The 19,791-nt window shown below is 36.6% G+C and overlaps 1 protein-coding gene across 2 annotated transcripts in view; it reads right to left on the reverse strand.

Moving 5' to 3' along the window:
• Nucleotides 1-10,238: 10,238 nt before the first annotated feature.
• Nucleotides 10,239-19,791, reverse strand: part of MDFIC (MyoD family inhibitor domain containing) — a 99,778-nt gene continuing 90,225 nt past the window's right edge. For both annotated transcript variants that reach the window (XM_004269867.2, XM_012533058.3), the window contains exon 5: nucleotides 10,239-10,729. In XM_004269867.2, coding sequence (XP_004269915.1) covers nucleotides 10,482-10,729 — 248 coding nt within the window. In that variant the 3' untranslated portion in view covers nucleotides 10,239-10,481. The remainder of the gene's footprint in view (nucleotides 10,730-19,791) is intronic.

Below are 19,791 nucleotides of genomic sequence, written 5' to 3' on the forward strand. Positions count from 1 at the left end.
CCGATTAAAGAATGATTCATTTAACCAGTCAGTAATCAGTAACTGGTTAGGGATCTTTCGATTTAGTTAAAAATGACCCATCCATTGTGTGCGTAGCCCAGTGAAAATTTCCCCTCTCTTTCAGTTATTATGCTCGTAATTTTCATCCAGTGTGTTGCAGTAATACAAATCCAATGCTGCACATTGTTATTCATGATATACATATATGCTCATTTATTTACTCATTTGTTCACATATTAATTCAGTAAATATATAAATGAACACCTCTTATATGCCAGACACTCTGGAGATCCTTTGTCCGTGTCCCTTTGCTTCTGTTTTTCTCTCACTTCTCCCTGTTAACCCCTGGCTTACATCCATTAGCATACATCCCTAGCATACTAGGGAAGTGGAAAATTTTACTCTAACATTTTTCTCACTGGTTCACCCACCTGAACACTATGTATACTACCATTCCTATCATATAAACCCTAAATGGAATTCTGACAAAGTTTCCTAATATTGGTGAAACTGTTTACAAGTACTTTCAGATCCATTAACTCACTAGTGAAGACATGACACTGGTGGCCTGAAACATGTATATACTTTAAAATTTCTATGAATTTGACTTTGATTTAACATTCATACAGTTTTGTATGCAAACACAGGGCACATTTAACTCGTTATTTCACCTGGAATAGTCTTTCAATTCTCTTTCAGATATGTGTTTAATCCTGTCCCTCCCCATGGCGCCCCCACCCCCCAATCCGTTTCTACAGTCAATGCCTTAGGTCAGGCCCTCACCATCTTTTGTGCAGATGAACCCACAATCTTTTAACTCCCAACCCACGTTCATCCTCAGTCCCCTCTAATCCATCATTCCTCTGCTGCCCCAAAAAAATTATATCAAAATATAAATTTGATCTTGCCATTTCCTTGATTTAAATCCTCAGAAGGCTTCAATTTGCCTACAGGTCAGAGTGCAGAAGACTTCAGCAAAGCAGTTAAAGTGCTGCCTTGTTGGACTCAGTTCTACTTCTTCCCATAATCACCAACTCTATCCTTTCCAACATTACTGCAACTTCAGAATGCACCAATAACTATTTACTTTCTCCAAATCCCAGTTCAAATATTACCTCTTCTAGGAAAACTTCCTGGCTCTCCTGGGGAGCATTAGTCAGCCTCCATTTCTCCCCTCTCTTAGCAATTATACTGTCTCTATTAAAACTCTTTAATTCTATCAAATTAATCTGCATTCTCTCTCTAAACTGAGAATTCGTAAATGGACATCTTGCTATCCCTATTCCCAGCACAGGGTCTGGAACAAACAGGTTATCAGTAAAGTCTCCTTGACTAACTGGGTGAATATTGAGGCATCAGTTAAAATGTTGTCAGTTTACCAACTTGGGGGTTGAACTGGAGGACCAAGGTTGATACTGGACCTACTTTAGCTTAGAACTGTTTGACTCTGAAGGCATACAGATGTCATATTCAATTGTTTTATTACCACTGGTTACATTGACGTAGAGTCCCCAGATAGGACATTTCTGGAGGGATTCATTTCCAGGCTAAGGTTTCTATGGTGGGTCTGCTTATGTCAATAATGTTGAATCATTTTAGGTTGTAGGGAAACAGGAAAACCTCATTATCTCTAGGGATCCTAAAGCTTTATAAACTCAATAAACTTTGGACCATTCATGGTAATGATACCCTCTTTCTTTCCATCTCCCACCCTCAGCTTGTTATAGTCTCAAATATTAGCATGGAGAGGTGTGATCATTGAACCTGAAGTTGTCAAGTACATTTCTGGAGTGTCTTGCGATATTAAATTAGACTGTCCATGTTAGAGACAGACATCTAAGAGACCACCAGGATTTACGTTACTTTGATAAATCTTAGAAACACATGATAACAGTATTGGATTCAGACAACATGTGCATTTGCACACACACAAACTCACTTTTACTCATTAGTCAGAGTACTGGCAGGAAACAGATGGCTCCCTCAAAGGGCTTAATTGAAGAGCATTTAATAAAAGGGACTGTTTACAGAGGAACAATCAGTTGAAATAACAAAACAGGGATTTTTGAAGTTCCAGGGACCAGCAGAGGTGGGAAATATTACTTCCCCATGCCGGAGGGGGCAAGATCACGGAGTTGTAGCTATGGGACAGGGGTCACTGCACAAGATCACCTTATATGGAGGAATGGAGTTGTTAAAAATCACTGCCTGGCAGGAAGGGGGCCTAGGAGCACAGTGGGAATTAGTACCTTGACCTTTCTCTCCTCCCACCTTCTGATTTCCCATTAGTGCTTGCCATCAGCCAGAGCCAATTAGAAATCAGAAAGCAAGGGATCCTGGCACAATGCAGGCAGAGACAGAGAACAGATCTGCAGGGACCTATGGAGAATGACCAGCAAATAGTCTTATGAAGAACGTCTAACTCTTGGGGCTTCCCTGGTGGCGCAGTGGTTGAGAGTCCGCCTGCCGATGCGGGGGACACGGGTTCGTGCCCCGGTTCGGGAAGATCCCACATGCCGCGGATCGGCTGGACCCATGAGCCATGGCCGCTGAGCCTGCGTGTCCGGAGCCAGTGCTCCGCAACGGGCGAGGCCACAACAGTGAGAGACTCATTGATAAGTAGGAACAGGACAGTGAAATATTGTGAGTTGATTGACTTTGGGGTCAATGTGTATAATAAGAAATAAGTAGCACATATAAGTATCTTCAGATAAGTAGCTATGATTTTCAGTCTCCCTTGGAGCCCATGCCAGGACATCCACTGAAGGTAGGAAAGATGGGAAACAAGGAACAAGGCAGATAAGAATTCAGATCCCAACTTCCTCACTCCAGTTTCAATCAGAGGCGTTGCAGCTGAATCTCTTTATTATATGAAGTTGTATATAAGATTGCTTAAAAAAAATACCTCTCTAATGGAAAGACCTGGGAATAGAAATCAGGTTTCCTACATTCTATCAGGAACTGTGTGGCCTTAGGAAGTGAACTTAAGCAGTCTGTCACAGTGTTTTCATCTGTAAAATGGAGGTAAAAATGTATATCTTGGATAAATCATGGCATTGTGAAGATCAAATGAGAAAATGTCTATGGTTTCCTTTTGAAAAGTTAAACAGGCTCTACAAACGTCAGGCCCTATCACTTTTGGATACTATCTTATAAAGCTGGTCCCTGAGTATAAGCTTGCCAATCATCACATCCTCTCTTTTGGGCTATCTTTCCTCTACACATGGAGCACTTCACTCAACTTCAACTGAAACATCACATACAAAGGAAAGATAAGCAGTAAGAAAATCCAAATGTGTTGGCAATACCACTGCATGTTAAAAAGAAAGAACTAGACTCAGGTTGAACTCCGTTTTCGTGGTGCATAACTCCCCTTTCCATAGGTCCTATTAACTTCAAAGGGAGCTCTGTGCATGTAAATGATTATATTTATTGGATGCGCCAACTCATTCCTATCCTCCGGGCACAATTAGAAATATCATAGAAAAATGAATGTAGAGACTTGGATCCATGTTTGATATTTTATGGGAAATTTCCCATAGTTACAGATGTTAAAAATCCTGCCCAATGGTCCAGTTACAAATTTGTAGTATTTCTTCTTCTGTCATCCCTAGAATTATTTTTTTCTCTGATTTTAGAATATTCTTTTTTACATTAAAGGAAAAATATTCTCTTTAGGTCCAGATAAGCTAGTGATAAAATCTGGGCTTGTTGTACAACTTGGTATTGTAATACAAATTTAGACTGCAAACCCCTCTCTCTTCCAAGGAACTATTAGCACTTCCCTGAGAGTATATCATTAATACTTACAGCAAACCTGTTCCCACTTCAAGTTCACTCTGGGAACTGCTGGTTGAGACAGTGTCTAGGAACTAAATTCCTGGGTGTCCAGTTTAATATTACATTTCACTAAACCATACTGTAATTTCAGTGTTTGTTGTAAGTTCAGGCCATTATCAATATTCTTGTTATCTAGTTGTAAACTCGGGTTTTTTTCCAGTTGAAATTGCCACAGTTAGTGGAAAAAGATGGTAGGTATGTGGAGAACTGTACTTTTCATAATGATTTATTGTTTGTTCTTTTTAAATTTTTAAATGTCTCGTGGTTCTTGGTAGAACTGTCTCTAGAACTAATTCTTACAAACAACTTAATATCTTCACCTGGTCTTATCAGTGAATATAAGGGCCTTGCAAGTGTTACAGGCATGGCTTCTCAGCCATGCTATGTATATTATACACCCAAGAGGGCAGGTCAACTCTTTAACTGTACATTTTTTTTGTAAGTGACAAAAAAGGAGAAAAATGGAAGAAGCCCCTCAAAGTGAATATTTAGAACTATGATGAAAGAGAAAACAGATACTATTCAATGATGAAAACCTTCACTGGAAATGTACCCACATGTGATGGGTAGTGTGAAAAATACAAAGATTTTTTTAAACACTATTTTGTTAGCAATATGATTTACAAAAGATCATTCTAACTAGCCTTATAGAGAAACAAATAAAACCACATGCGCAAAGTAATTCGGATCCACTTTGAATTATTTGTAAGAAATAAGTAAGCAAAGGCAGTTTAATTTTAGTAAATATTTATAGGGCAAAACAATCCCAAGTATATATAACAATCAAATTTCTAGTGAAAATGTGTGTAAGTAGGTTTATTTTGAAAGGAGAAGTCCTACTCCCAGTGTCATAACCAATTAAATTCTCCAGGTAATGACCCCATTTGCATAGTGAGCGGAACCCACAAGTGGGAATTTTAATGGGCACACCACCTGAATACAGTAATTGAGAGTGACACAACTTGAACTAGTTTTGTGCTTACCCCACTGAAAATTCTACTCATATTATTTTTAATGTCAAGCTACAAGTCAAATTTCAAGATGATGGATTTGTTCTTTTTTAAGCACTGAGTTTGAATAAAAGAAATGCTTTAATTCTGTTATGCATTGCATATCTTTGCTTTAACTAATCTGTAGTTCTGATTCTCACCATTGCTTCATTTTCTTCAGTGATTTGAATTTAATTTTATTCATTAATTTGTGAATAATTAGATAAGAAAATATCATGTCCTCAGCAGCCGAATTGCTTTAGGATTGCCATTTAATGTACTTTTACCAGAATATGTATTATCGTTAAGCTGGCATAATAGTTTACTAAAACGTAATTGTGTAAATATGCCCAATTATTCTTTCTGATGATCTAACAAAATCTAATATAATATGTATTCATGGGCATTTCCCTCCTCCTTCACCTCAACACCAATAAAACGCAGTTCCTGCAGAGCTGATCACAGGTGCCTTGTCATCTGAAGGTGTTACTTTTAAAAGATATTCTCCTTATCTCTCAGGCACTATTCATGTCCTTGAAAGAATTGTGCATTCTGATTGAGGGATCATATGACGTCCACAGTAAATTATATAATAAAGGTGATCTCGAGACTCTGAGAGTCAGACACATATGATGAACTGTGCTATCTAGGTTTTGAAATGACATTTTAAAACTTCTTTTGTTTCACTCTAAGATTGCTTGAGATCCTAACTATTTGTAGGTGTTTGACACCACTCCGCCACATCTGTAATTGGCATAGCATCCAGCAGACAGGCTCTGTACATCTTTACACTGCAACCTACCAAGTTAAGAAATGTATTGGTTCAATATAAAACAGCAGGCTGTTTTTAGACATAGTTACTAGTGCACAAGCTTTAATATGGCTTGGCTTCATCCTATAATGAGATCTTTTGGTTCCCTGCTCAACGGGCTTTTATTCCTTTGCAAAAGGCTATGAACTATGTCAAGTGGATCAGCTGCTTTTGTACACCCTCTTTCTTGGCTTTGGAATGTAATTCCTTTGCTTCTACCCCTTTATGCATCAGACAGAACTTAAGAACCTTTTCAGTTTTTCAAGCTAAACTTAGAATTTGTTTGAATTTGCTTTTCACTATTTTCCTGATAATTACATTCTCCACTGAACCTCAAAGACCTGCCTGAAAATGAACACTTAATTGCAGAGCTATACTTTGTCTTTAACACATATAGCTATACTCGATGTTGGTAATATGTCCAGGCATGGGTATCTAAAGTGATTTCTTCATGGTCCCCTCACAAATAAATTCAAGAGTCTCTTTTAGCAAGGGCTGAGGCGAGGGGTCAAGGGCATACATAATGGACAAACAACAGAACTGGAACTAGTGGCCGCGGTTCAGTCGGAAGGGAGGGAACTACTCAGGTTGACATATGGCAGCTTAGGGGCTATAGTTGTTACCCTAGTGGGAGACGTCACACTGTTGTCCCAGTCTGATAAAGAATGAGGTGCTGCAGATTTCTGCTTGCCTAGATAGAGATCCTGCTTTCCAGGTGAGGCTCAGATGTGGCTTTGCTTAGAATCCTTTCCACGTACAGATTGCCGGTTGACTTTATTAAAATTTGATCATTCGGATGATACTGATTCATAGTCCTTTAAAGTACAGGGAGCAGCCATTGTTCACTGGGAATTTTGCAGTGTGAAAACACATGGTGGATTTAGTCACCAATGACAGTTTTTGCAAAAACCACCCTCTACGTTAGGGCTGCATCATAACGGTATTCCCTCTCCACAACCCCTTCCATTTTAACCAGAATCTCTAAAAGTAATCTGAAATGAGCAAGTATATATCAGTAGCCTCACTGTTGGAACTAACAGTTTTCTCACGGGAAGTGCCAAACTTCTTCCCTAGGATGAAACATCCTGAGGGTTTTTTGACTCCCTTGAGGGGCTTAGAGAAAATAGTCACTATAAATTTATTGGTTATAGGGGACATGGAGATGAAGGGTTAAAAAGACTGCCTTGTAGTACCTAATCCTCGATTATAAAATATAAATAGTGTAGAATAAACCCTATCCCTGTATTAACTGCTGTTTAAAACAAAAATGGTATGATTTCCTATATTAGTATTAAAATAAGAGAAAAATGGATATTATAGTATCTGATTAAATTTTATCTTGCTTGTCAGATTAGATGTAATAAACCTACAGGCCTACAAATCACAAGTAATTGGAAAGGGCATAAAGGTCTTGAATAATTTGAAAAATAATCTTATTAATAAACTTATTCATTAGGTGGTTGGGTAAATCTAGGCATTTAAACTGGAATTCAAGAAGGCAAGCCACAGAGACTCTGGACTCAAGTCTTATTTATGTTAGGCAGTGAGTTTGACGTTTATAACATTAGAATCTAGGGCACTGATAGAGTTTGTATGGATAAAGAATGAAAAGTTATTACATAAGGTTGCCTTGGTTACTCCTTGAACTGTTCAGAGAAGCACTGACTGCTTCAGGTGAGGAAAATGGATATAGTCGATATACTATAAAAACACAAAAATAAAATTATTATATTCCTAAGTAAAAAGGCTTCTCCTAAATAAAGTGATTTTGGGGGTTAAATACTAACAGTAAAACATTTCCTGTTACTTAAAAATTGTGACACTAAAGATCCTAGTTGAAAGTACTTCTGATGATTTACTCTTGGGTGAAATTCATTAAATTTAATACCCAATTGCACAGCTATTTTGTGTTTAATTTCAGTACACATATTAAAAAAACCTACCACAGTTTTTATAAGTTGGGAGATAATTCCAAAGCAAATGAGTAAAAGCAATTTACTGAAAAAATGTACAAAACATGCATTTTGCTCTATTGTGAATTTTTAAAAGAAAACTATGTTTTGAAATCATTTGTCAGCTATGATTTGCAGTATAAACTGATCTGAATCTTTCATAGTTCATTTATGGGCATGAGTCATGTGATTTACATAATAAGACTAGGAAATCTTTAGAGAGGGATGTAAGGAGAAAAGAAAAGCTTAAGGTTTTAGATTATAGTTGAATTCGTTTAAATATCAATATATCAATTAGATTGAAAATAGGCTAAAGAACAAGAGAGAAGTCATTTTTTAAAGTTCATAATAATATATTTGGGATAATACAGATCCAGCTGAAAAATATTTAAGATTAAATTTCCACATTTAAAAAGAGACCAAATCTATAACTGTAAACTGGAGCACTTAGTCATGATGACCATATAATTCAACAAAACATTTTACATACAGAAATTCTAAAATACATATTGAAACTATTTTCACATTTGCCTACTTTTGTTTTTTTCATTTATTTTTTAAAAATCATACATGGTACTTTATGGAATGACTGCAGGATAGACAATAGAGCAAAAGTACTGTGAATATAAATATGAGAATAAAATTCTGCTATCAACTAATGCTCTCTGTTACAGAGAAACATTATTTTAAAAGTGCTAATATCATCATCGCAAATAGTAGCAGAATACGCTTAAATATTAGTCAAACCATTTGGCTGAAAATTTTTGCAGGACAAAAAGTATAATATTTTAATGATTTCAGGTCATTAGGAGGTTTTATATGTCAATATAAAGTTGATACTCTCGCATCCTAATATATATGCATAAGTTAACTCTGGGTATATGTAAATACTCAGACTCTGGTTACTATGAAATAGTAGAAAGATGTTCTTATATTTCATTTGTTACATCAAAGATGCTCTTTAGACAAGGAACAGAAAGACAGCTGTTTACTAGAACTCTATTTAAAACGGACAATTTAACTGTGTGTGTGTGTGTGTGTGTGCGTGTGTAAACAGTACTGAAAGGGGGATTCAAGAGTCTGCTAACTTTTTTTTCTTTTTTAAGCCTTTTAAGTAATGATGTAAGTAGAAACTAAGTTTCATCTCAAAGGAAAACCCGTGGGTCTCATACCCATGCTTTAGGTTTAAAATCTTTCTTAAAAGACTAAATTTACTAAAAGGCTTCCTAAAAGTATGCATTTGTTTTTACTATCAATTTGATATTCAACTGGAAGAATCAAAAATAACTATTCATCCAAAGGTATACTTTCAAAATTTCTACAAGGAATTACATTAAATCAAACCAAACTACAATTTGGGGACATCAAACTTAGTAGGAGAGCAGGTAGTAGGAAAATTTATCCTCCCTTTCATCTGCATCACACAAAGTCTCTATGTATTAGTAACTTTGTAACTTACTAAGTTGCTAACACTTAGTAAGTCTTGTAACTGACTAATTTCTTTATACTTAAGGATATTTATAACCTGCCATAATGGTTTCATTTAATATAAAGTTGCAGTACTGAAATTCGGTCATAGTAGTGGATGTCAAGATTCCTACTGAATTGGAAGGAATGGTTTGCATTTAAGATTAACTGTGTTTATAAATATTGGGGGGTTTTGGGTTTGTTTCTTAACAACCCCCCCAGCAAAAGACTTAAAGCACTCAAAAAGAAAAGCTTTTGAATAAATCAAAATGAGAATGCTGAGATTTTAATATTAAAAAATCTCCTAATTTAAGTGTAACTTTTCAAAAGTATTCCACATTCTTTAAAAAACATAGCTATTTTAATAAAGCATTGTTTTTATCAAAACTTTATCATAACATCTAAATTATGTAAAAAATGCATATTATTAGTTAATTTTATAGTTTAAAAAAAGAAAATACATACTTAAGGCGTTTTTCTTCTAACAGCTCAAGGGCACACACAGCTCAGGCTAGTCACCTAAAACTTGGTCCTAAATCTAATTCATTCAAGCAGCAGATGAATCACTCATCCTAAGAGGCCTCCTTCAAATGCCACATTCTCCTTGAAGCCTTCTGAATATTCCAGTAGACATTAGCTTTCCTTTCTGTATATTCCTATAGCCTTCTGAGTTTCTCTCTCTCATAATCCTCACTTCAATATGCCCTGTGGGCTGGTTTATCCTTTACAGGTCTCTTTCCTCTTCTAAACTTTCCTATGCTCCTCTGGATTGGAGCTGAATGACATCCATCTCTGTGTTGCAGCAGGAGATTACACACAGTAGGCACTCAGCGTTTGCTGAGCGAGTGGCGAACACAGCATGGAGATGAACACTGGGTCCCCGACAACTGTGTGGGTTTGTTTCCCAAAGTTTAAAGAATACCTACTTTTAACCATCAATAAACATCACAAGTAAATTGTCTGATTTAAATAACCACTGAGAAATAATACATTTGGAGCAAGGGGCTCCTAAGAATGGTTAAAAGAAATAGAAATAAGTAAATAAAGGAGGAGACATTTTGTCTTTTTCTTTCTCCCTCCCTCTCTCCCTTCCTTCCTCCCTCCCTCTCTCCCTTCCTTCCTCCCTCCCTCTCTCCCTTCCTTCCTCCCTCCCTCCCTCCCTTCCTTTCTTTCTGTTTTGTCAAAATGTCCCTCAGTCGTTGTAACCTATTAAGAAGTCTAAAAGTAGTTAAAATTTCACATATTAAACCATGTAGATTTGGTTAGAGGAAGAAAAAGGCTCTCAGAGATTTCCTAAAATAATGAGTTAACAGTGCAAATACTGGATTGTTTGATGAGAATCTTACCACGTGCTTTTCTTTCCCCCTTAAAAGAAAAATTTTAAAACACTCTCCAGTTTTAATGCAAACAGAGGATAAATATTTACGAAGGAAAACAAATTCCACAGCATTCCATACAGATTTCCAAACAGTCTGATGATTCACAACAGGCATCCATGATGCCACAATCCATGTCACAAGGGCAGTTACAGTCATCTCCCATTTCATCTCCGCAGCAACAGCAGCAGGCTTCAGAGGTGCAGATGCCACACGAAGCTTGTCCCAGGACAATATTGCAGAGGGTCAGGAATTCACAGAATAGGCAGGCCAGGATACAGTGGACACAGCAATCTTCATTTTCAGTTGGGAGGAGGCCACATAGTCAGAAAAAGGAGGAACACAAAATATAGAAATCATCAATATACTGAATAATAAGAATGGATGAAAATAATTAAGTAATCCAGAACCTAATGACATGCAGTCCTAGTAGTCTTTTGTGGGCTGGAAGCATAAAAAGAAACAAGTTAAATTCTAGATGAGCAATCTTTAGAAGTAGATACTGGATCTGGGGAAAAAAAAAAAAAAAAAGATTGTACTTGTGTATATGTGTGTGTGCATGTGGGTTAGAGTATTACTCACACACTGTGCACTGGTCCTGCACTTTTCTATGCCTCTCATCCGTCTTCGCTATCTACTGCTCTCTGCTAAATGCCTCCATGACATTACAGTCCTTCAGAAAATAGAAATTGCTTTTCCACTTCCTGTGTGGCAAAGTACTTTACATTTCTATTATTTCCCGAGACATCTCTAGTGATGCCTCTCTAAACAATAAATTTCATGAACTGATATAAAAAAGTGAGAAATCAAATGGATTACAATCTAATAAATTTAGTACACCATGTTCTAAACTTCTTTCCTGTAGAATTTTGGGGCAAGTAAGTAAAAGGAACAACTGAAGAAAATTTCTATTTCTGGAGGACTTTAACACATGCAATAAAAATAATTTAAGACCAATGTTATAAGACATTTGTCTATTTTCAGAAATATTTGTGAATTTTTAGCAGGATTATTTCTGGGTTTGTATTTGTGTTCCTTTCCTTCTTTTTCTTTTCTTTTTTAAATTTCATACAATGCAAGCTTTAATGAGGGGATTCTGCTTCCAACAACAACAACGGTACAGAGCAATCCCTACCCGCATCCCACTGTCACATGACCTGTGTATTTCTGTATTTGGCTTTATGATTGAGTGCCTTTGATGGAGTTTCATCAAATTGTGTATTCCATCATAAACTCCCCAACTCCTTGAACATTGCCGTTCCTCTGTAGTCTCTAACTTTGTAGAGAGTCTGTAACTTTGTAAAAGGGGGAAATGTGGGAAATGCATACTCTACATGCCAGATGGCAAAAAGGGGGAGAGAGTCAGAAAAAACTCAAAAAGGAAAACTCCAGAGTTGGCTGCAGAAATAAAGTCTAGGAGTTCTCTGGTAGCCTAGTGGTTAGGATTCCCGGCTTTCACTGCCGTGGTCCGGGTTCAATCCCTGGTCAGGGAACTGAGATCCCGTAAGACATGCGGTGTGGGGGAAAAAAAAAAAAAAAAGCTAAAAAACACACCAATGTTTCCTCCCAATCTTCTCAGTGCCAAGCCCACTCTCATGTAAAACTGTCTATGGAGCAATTGGAAAAAGATCACAGAACTGTAAGACTGTGAGCTTCTCTCCATCTTCCCCTAATGTGTTTAGTAGTACAGTAGTCCTCCTTTATTACTGGGGGATACATTCCAAGACCCCCAGTGGATGCATGAAATCACGGATAATACTGAGCTCTCTATATACTATTTATTTCCCATGTATACACACCAATGATGAAGTTTAACTTATAAATTAGGCAAAGAGATTAACAATAATAACTGCTAGTAAAAGAGAACAATTATAACAATATTCTGTAATAAATTTTTTGTGAATGTAGTCTCTTGAAATATCTTGTACAAATTTAATGCTTTTTCCATCTTAACTACAAACTTATTAGGTACTGTGGCCATAAGTTTTTACAGTTTGAGGTACAACAGCAAAATTATCACAAATTTCTTTCTCCTTCTTCACAATTTCATGGATAGAAGAGTCATTCTTACCATAGACTTTAGCAACCTCAGCATATAATTTTTTTTCTTTCCTTACTGAGAACTTTCACCTTTTCACTTAAAGAATTACTTTACAGCATCTCTTTGGCATATCTGAGTTGCCAGCATCACTACTCTTGTGCTTTGGAGCCATTGTTATGTAAAATAAAAATTACTTGAACACAAGCACTGCAATATTGCGACAGTCGGTCTGATAACCAAGAGGGCTGCTAAGTGATGGTCAGGTGAAACATGCTGGACAAAGGCATAATTCATGTTTCGCGTGGGATGGAGTGGGAAGGCATGAGATTTCATCATGCTACTCAGGGCAACATGCAATTTAAAACTTATGAATTGTTTATTTCTAAAGTATTCCATTTAATACTTTGGTGTTGCAATTGACTGTGGGAAAATGAAACCATGGAAAGCAAAACCACAGATAAGTGGGGATTACTATATCCAATCATATTAGGAGAACAGTAAAATCAACTTCATGGATCCAAGTCCACAGCCTTGGAAAGTTCTTTGTTTCTAGAGAGTCTATAGTTTCCCTCTTTCTACATTCTTTCTATAAATTTTTATCCTAATATCTTATATGTATCTGTTCAGTAGAGTTTTTCCAGGATTATGTTATCGTGATTTGTAAAATATCTGAAATGTTATAAAGAGCTAGCTTTATTATTATTACTCCTATTAAGAAACTAGTGTTTAACTGGAAAGCAACCCAGTTCTATTCAATATGCCTTCAAACAAATATCCATATTAACTAATTCTAAGGGCACTTCTAACCTTAACTTTGTATTCTACTGTGGAATGCTTATATTTCAAGACTAAGAGGAGGAATCCACAAAAACTCACTTGATACTGAAAACATTAAGTATAGTTATTGAGCATTAGATTCTTTATGTATTAATCATAAAATATACATTGAACTGTATGTAGTGAATCTATCAATCTTAAAGGGGAAAGAATGGCCTTCCCACCCAGCCTTAGAAATAGAGGGTAATGATACCTTTGAAGCCTCCTTTGGTCCCTTCCTAAATCATCTTCCTCTTCCCTTGCTTTTCATTGTACTTTATACAACAGTGAATGTGTAAATATCCCTACATAATCTATCAGAAAGGAAACGATCCCATATAAATTCCCATAAGTAGCATTTTTCCTCAATATTATGTGTTTCAGACTTACCCTTCTTGATTCATGTAGCTAAAGTTCACTTGTTTTCTAGATGTACAGTATTCCATTGATTTAACACACTGTAATTTATTTATTCATCCTACTTAGGAATATTTTGGTCATTTCCAGTGTTTTGCTATTCCAAACATTAATGTTTGAAACAGTTTTGTGCAGGTGTCCTAGAGTACACATGCCAAATAACTAACAGTAGATTTGTTGGGCCACAGGATATGCATACGTTTAATCAAGTTAGGTAATACCACATTTGCTTTCAAAGTGATTGCTCCAAAATGTATTCCCACCAACCAAGTATGAGAATGCTCATTGTTCCACATCTTCACCAATCTATGAAACTGGCATATTTTCATATATGCCAATTCATTGAGTGTGAAATGGCATCTCATGGTGGTTTTATTTTGCATTTACTTGTTTACTAATAAGTTTGAACATCTTATCATGTTTTTGGCCATTCATGTTTCACCTTTGAAACAGGTGTTCATGTATTCCCCTCACTTTTCTATTGAACTGCCTTTTTCTCTTATTCATTTGTAGAAGTTCTTGATATAGTCAAGACATCAGTCTTTTGTCAAGTATGATTGTCCTCTCTCAGTATGTGGCTTTTTGTAGTTAAAAGAGATAAGATACAGATGAGTTATCGTTTAGACCTTGAGAGTTTGAACTGATGAAGAGAAATTCAAATCTTGTTTTTAGCTGAAGATATGGGATAATAAGGCTGAGGAAGTAAAGTGGCAGATAGCCAAGTTTGGCAAATGAGTCAGTGAAAAGGAGAGGAGGCATTAACAAGATTCAGTAGCAGAATGAAATAAAAAGTTTTAGCGTTTGATTCAAAACAAGGGAGTCCAGCCATTCTGATATACAGAAAGGGAGGGGAAAACAATAAGTAATCAGGAGGGAGGGACTGAATGTAACATGTGAAATCAGCTGCCCTCAGGATGACGAGGAATGGGAGTGACATTCCCAACTAAACAACTCATTGGTGCTCATAGAACATATTAATTTGAGAATCAAAGTCCCTTCCAGATCTTAGACAATAATGATGGTTGTTATACAAAAATCAGAAGCCCTAAGCCAAGAATAGAATCTCTCCAAACTCCTACTTTTAGCCAACAAGATCTACAAAGTAATTGAAGTCTGTTAAACTTTGCATTTTTAGTAAACAAGGAACATGAAAAAATAAATTCTTAGCGCAAATAGATCGAACACTCGTTTTCTAGACTGTCTTCAACAACATAGTGTAATTTCTCTTTTTTGAATTTTATTTTATTTATTTTTTATACAGCAAGTTCTTATTATCTATTTTATACATATTAGTGTATATATGTCAATCCCAATCTCCCAATTCATCCCACTCTCCACTCCACCCCCATCCCCCTACTTTCCCCCCTTGGTGTCGATAGGTTTGTTCTCTACATCTGTGTCTCTATCTCTGCCTTGCAAACCGGTTCATCTGTACCAGTTTTCTAGATTCCACATGTATGCGTTAATATATGATATTGTTTTTCTCTTTCTCACTTACTTCACTCTGTATGACAGTCTCTAGGTCCATCCACGTCGCTACAAATGACCCAACTTCATTCCTTTTTATGGCTGAGTGATATTCCATTGTATATATGTACCACATCTTCTCTATCCACTCGCCTGTCAGTGGGCATTTAGGTTGCTTCCATGACCTGGCTATTGTAAATAGTGCTGCAATGAACACTGGGGTACATGTGTCTTTTTGAATTATGGTTTTCTCTGGGTATATGCCCAGTAGTGGGATTGCTGGGTCATATAGTGTAATTTGTACAATAGATACAAGCAGTGGTTTTACATAGAATAAGAAGCCTGGCATTAATGAAGAAAAAAGCATTTATTAATTAAGAATGTGTAATCTTAGGAGAAGAGATATTTTCATCACTCTTTCAATTTTTTTAACTATTTAAGAAACTTGGAAATTCTGTTAAATTCTGGTTTAAGCTCTTTACAAATACTAATTCATTTGATTCAAATAACATCCCTAAGAAGAAGTAATGGTATTATCCCCATTTTACCACAGACAGATTACAGAAAACTTAGGAAATCTTCTCAAAGTCACAGAGTCAGGAAGTAGTAGGCAGGGTCAGAACCCACACAACCTGCCTGTGTAATCCATGGTCTAATCCAGCATGCTATGCTGCCAGTACAGGGATGGGTCACTTCTAACAGTTCATCTTCCTGGCGGGAAGAAGATCAGTTATAAATCCAACTGATTTCTGCTGATTTGTCTTGCTGATATGTTTTCAGCCTCGATTCACATTTCCTTTCTAAAGATGATTCTGAATTTTAGTTTTAATGAAGACTTGATAGTAAGTATTATCCTTCAACATGTTAAGAGCAAAGTTGATGAGTTGGAGAACTCATAAACTTCCAGTTACATTGTTGAAACAGACATAAGACGTAGGCAGCCAGGAGAGAGATGATGTGTCAATCAAAAGAAATCTAAATTTAAAACTTAAAAATTAAGGTTCATATTTATATGAACAGAAGCATTGTAGAGATTATATAGGAACTCTACTGGTAAAATATACGGTTATGACAGAGTTCTCAAAAGAATAAGCCCTTTATGTAAATACTAAAACTTACAAAAATGGTCATCCTCTTAAAACATAGGTCGTACATAATTTACTAGACAAGCACTTTGGGCTGCTCTGAAAAATCAAATCTATGAATAGGGCACATAAAGAAGCCACAAACCAAAATTCATTTTAGATATTAAAGTGATATTAAGCAAGGTGCATTTACAGAAACATCTACCAGAAACACATTCATTTTCTGTAGTTTATAAGTAGAGAAATACTTAAGACATGACAACAAAAAAAGAAACCAAAAAATGAATCCCTAAATCCTATCAAATCAATTTAATAATCTGGTTTGTATTCCTTTCCAAAAGCATTTTTCTTTTCAGTTGTGTTCTAGAAAGAGTAGTTTGATTGTGATTGGGGTAAGGAAAAGGTTAAAATAAACTAAGAAGGAACAGCTGTTACAGTTTCTGTCACTGCCACCCCTCCCACCCCCAGGGGGATGGAGAATCATAAAAGGCATTATGTTGTTGGTTTTATTTGAAGCAAAGAGAGGATCGTAAGAATTAACAAACTAAGAAGACCTAAACGGAGAAACAAACTTTAAAAGAGACGAGTCCTCTGCATCCATGTAGTTCACTGTCAGAAATAATTGTTTTTCCTGCTGTTCTTGTGGTTTTTCGTTTTCATGGTTTTATTCGGTCATATTTGCAGTTGTTTGCCAAAAGTGTTTAACCTTTGAGAAGCCAACTAGGTTCTGGGAAGAATGCCTGTTCCAAACTAGGCCCAAAAGAATTGCACAATTCAGTGTATTACTGAGAGGAGAACTCAGCACAAGACTGACAGCTACTGTAAATTTAGGAAAACAGAGAAACACACCAGCAGCCAAGGAACTAAAAAGAAAGCATAAAAGGAAATCTTTAGCACAACATTTGACTCTTAAAAAAACTGTTATGAATTACTTGCAGACACAAACCCAAACAAAATCTCTGAGTCCTCTGAAAGGTCATCAATGTTAAATCCATGCAGCTGGCATATCTGGCAAGTGTCTAGCTTCCCAACACCCTGAAGGTAACAACTGAAACTTACTTAAACAGCATCTTTGATGACTGGTGAAACTATCTGTGACTGATCTGAGGGCCTTTGTTCTCTTGAAATGAGATGGAAGACTTATTTTTATAAGAATACACGAATTTAATAATAAAATCCCAAATTGTTTTACCCAATCATAGGTGGCTCAAAATACTAGGCAAATGTGAGGAGAGCAGTTATAGTGAAAGGAACCCTAAGAACCATCAGAAAACTCTTTGCACAGGAAACTCAGCTGTATTCTAAATAAGTCTATTTTTTTTTAGTTTCCTTCTTTTAAGATGTGGTATGACAGGTGCTTTGAGTCTCTTGAAACAAAGACACTGTACAGCAGAGTACAGGGAAGGGCAAAGAACAGTGAATTCTGAGAATAGCCCACAACCCATTTTTAAGCGAAGGTAGATTTGTATGTGTCTTATCTTGACTGATCTCTAATAACATGTCCTATGACTGAAAATGCTTGAAAATACTTTCTTAATCAGGTCCCCATCATGTAGACTATATACTAAGAAACAGGGGTTCATTATTTTTTTCAACAGGTCAACAGTATGCCAAAGAGCAAATGCAGGTTAAAGCATGAACAGTCAGTTTTGTGTAATCAGTAATTTGGGAAATTGTATTGCGATCAAACCTGACTCTAGCTTTATAATCAAAGCCACAGAGAACCCACAGGTGTCCCCATGTCTTTAGCTGCTAAGGCTCACATCCGCCCTGGGAGGGCACAGGGGGGACTCACCATGCAGAGCAAGAGGCATTCCTCTTCCCAGATATTGCTTTGCTGCAACTGTTTCTCAATACAAAATCAAAAAGCAGGCCGAAAGTGGGTTTTGGTCATCCTGAATTGCAGCCAGGATGGCTAAGTCAGTATCTGGCCTCTGTGAAAAGCCAGCTGTGAGGGACGAGACACAGACATCTCCAGGGAGTTCTGCTCCTCAAGTCACGGGGGCAGGAAATATTTACTAAGACGGCACGATAGCTTAGCTCCAAGTAGCTGCATGTCTCCAAGCCAGAGGACGCACAGCATTCTGGCCTACAGCCCTAGAATGACCTGCTGCTTGCAGAAATTGGCCTGAAGTATGCCTCCCACACAGAGCCCTCTGGCTCACTGCTGTCCCCTCGAGGCCATGCATCTTAGCCAAAACATAGTCAACATTTTCCTAGTAGGGAAGAAAGTGAGATAGGTCAGGAGGTAAAAGAAAGAGAGGAGCTACATTTTCCACTGCAGCACAAAGAGGACCCCACACTTACAGAAACTGAACAATAACCTTTACTATTACCTTTCCTCTCAATAAACTCAAAAGAACTATAGAAAAAAACAGTACCATTCTCCCACACCCCACAAAAGGACTCCTCAATCATATACCTAACACGTGTCCAAATCCTAGAATCCATCCTCCTCCTGTGGGAAGTGCATTCGTATTTTAAATTACAGTAAGTGGATAGCACAGATTTTTTTTTTGATTCTCTTATTTGTTTGCCCTGCTGCCTCCTCTGTTGCTGATTCATTAAATATTCCAAACTCTCAAGAGAGATTTGATCCAGTAATTGTTGGTCATGACTTAACTATAGCACTGATTCAAGTATTCCTTTCTAAAGAGTCACACTTTATAAAGTCTAGGAAGATAACATATATATCAGGTCACCTTTTGTTTCCCAGGAGCTTAACACAGAAATCTGCCAGGGAGTAAACACTCAGTTAGTAGAGGTGTTTATCTAAAACACTTAAAATGCAAAGTTAGTATGTGGACAGAGAGGCAGGGAAAGAAGAGTGAAAAAATAGCAATGGTGCAAGTATTATGCATATGAGTTTACTGAATCTCTACAGTACTTTAAGATCACACATTTGATAGCTGGTAATCACAGTACTGTCCTCATAGGGTTAAGGTAAGTATTAAAAGAGACAACGTATATAAAGTACTCAGTAAAGAATTCATGTACATACTTACTAATATTACTGTGATAGCAACAAAGATAATGGCAAAATATTTATTCTAGAGAGGGTACAACTCTCTACCTTTTGATGTTTCATTCGCTCTGATTACCACAACAAAATAGGGCCATTCAATTTTAACCTAAGGAGGTTTATAAAAGGCTGTTCATAGTTCAAATACTTAAAAAGAGAGAATCAAGAAGGTAGTTCTAAGAGACAGAATCTGCAGAAGAGTGGAGCAGAAATCTGCCCAGAAAGATTTAGTCAATCTTATGTTTGGCTATGACAGGAGATTTAAAAATAATAATCATTTTCCATATTTAAACTATTATCCATTTATTTTCTCAGGAAGCTAGAAAGCAAAAACAGAGGAAAACCATACTTGAACCTACTCAATGGTAATTTTATTAAGTTGGCCAGTTGAAATATCTCTAATCCAAAAAGTTTAATTAATAGGAAGGTTGAATATAACTTTTGGATAACAAAATCTACTTTAGATCTTAAAAGCATTTTCCTAGAAAGAGTCACTGTATAAACAGTC

The sequence above is a fragment of the Orcinus orca genome, chromosome 9 (assembly GCF_937001465.1).
Source record: "Orcinus orca chromosome 9, mOrcOrc1.1, whole genome shotgun sequence".
NCBI lineage: Eukaryota > Metazoa > Chordata > Mammalia > Artiodactyla > Delphinidae > Orcinus > Orcinus orca.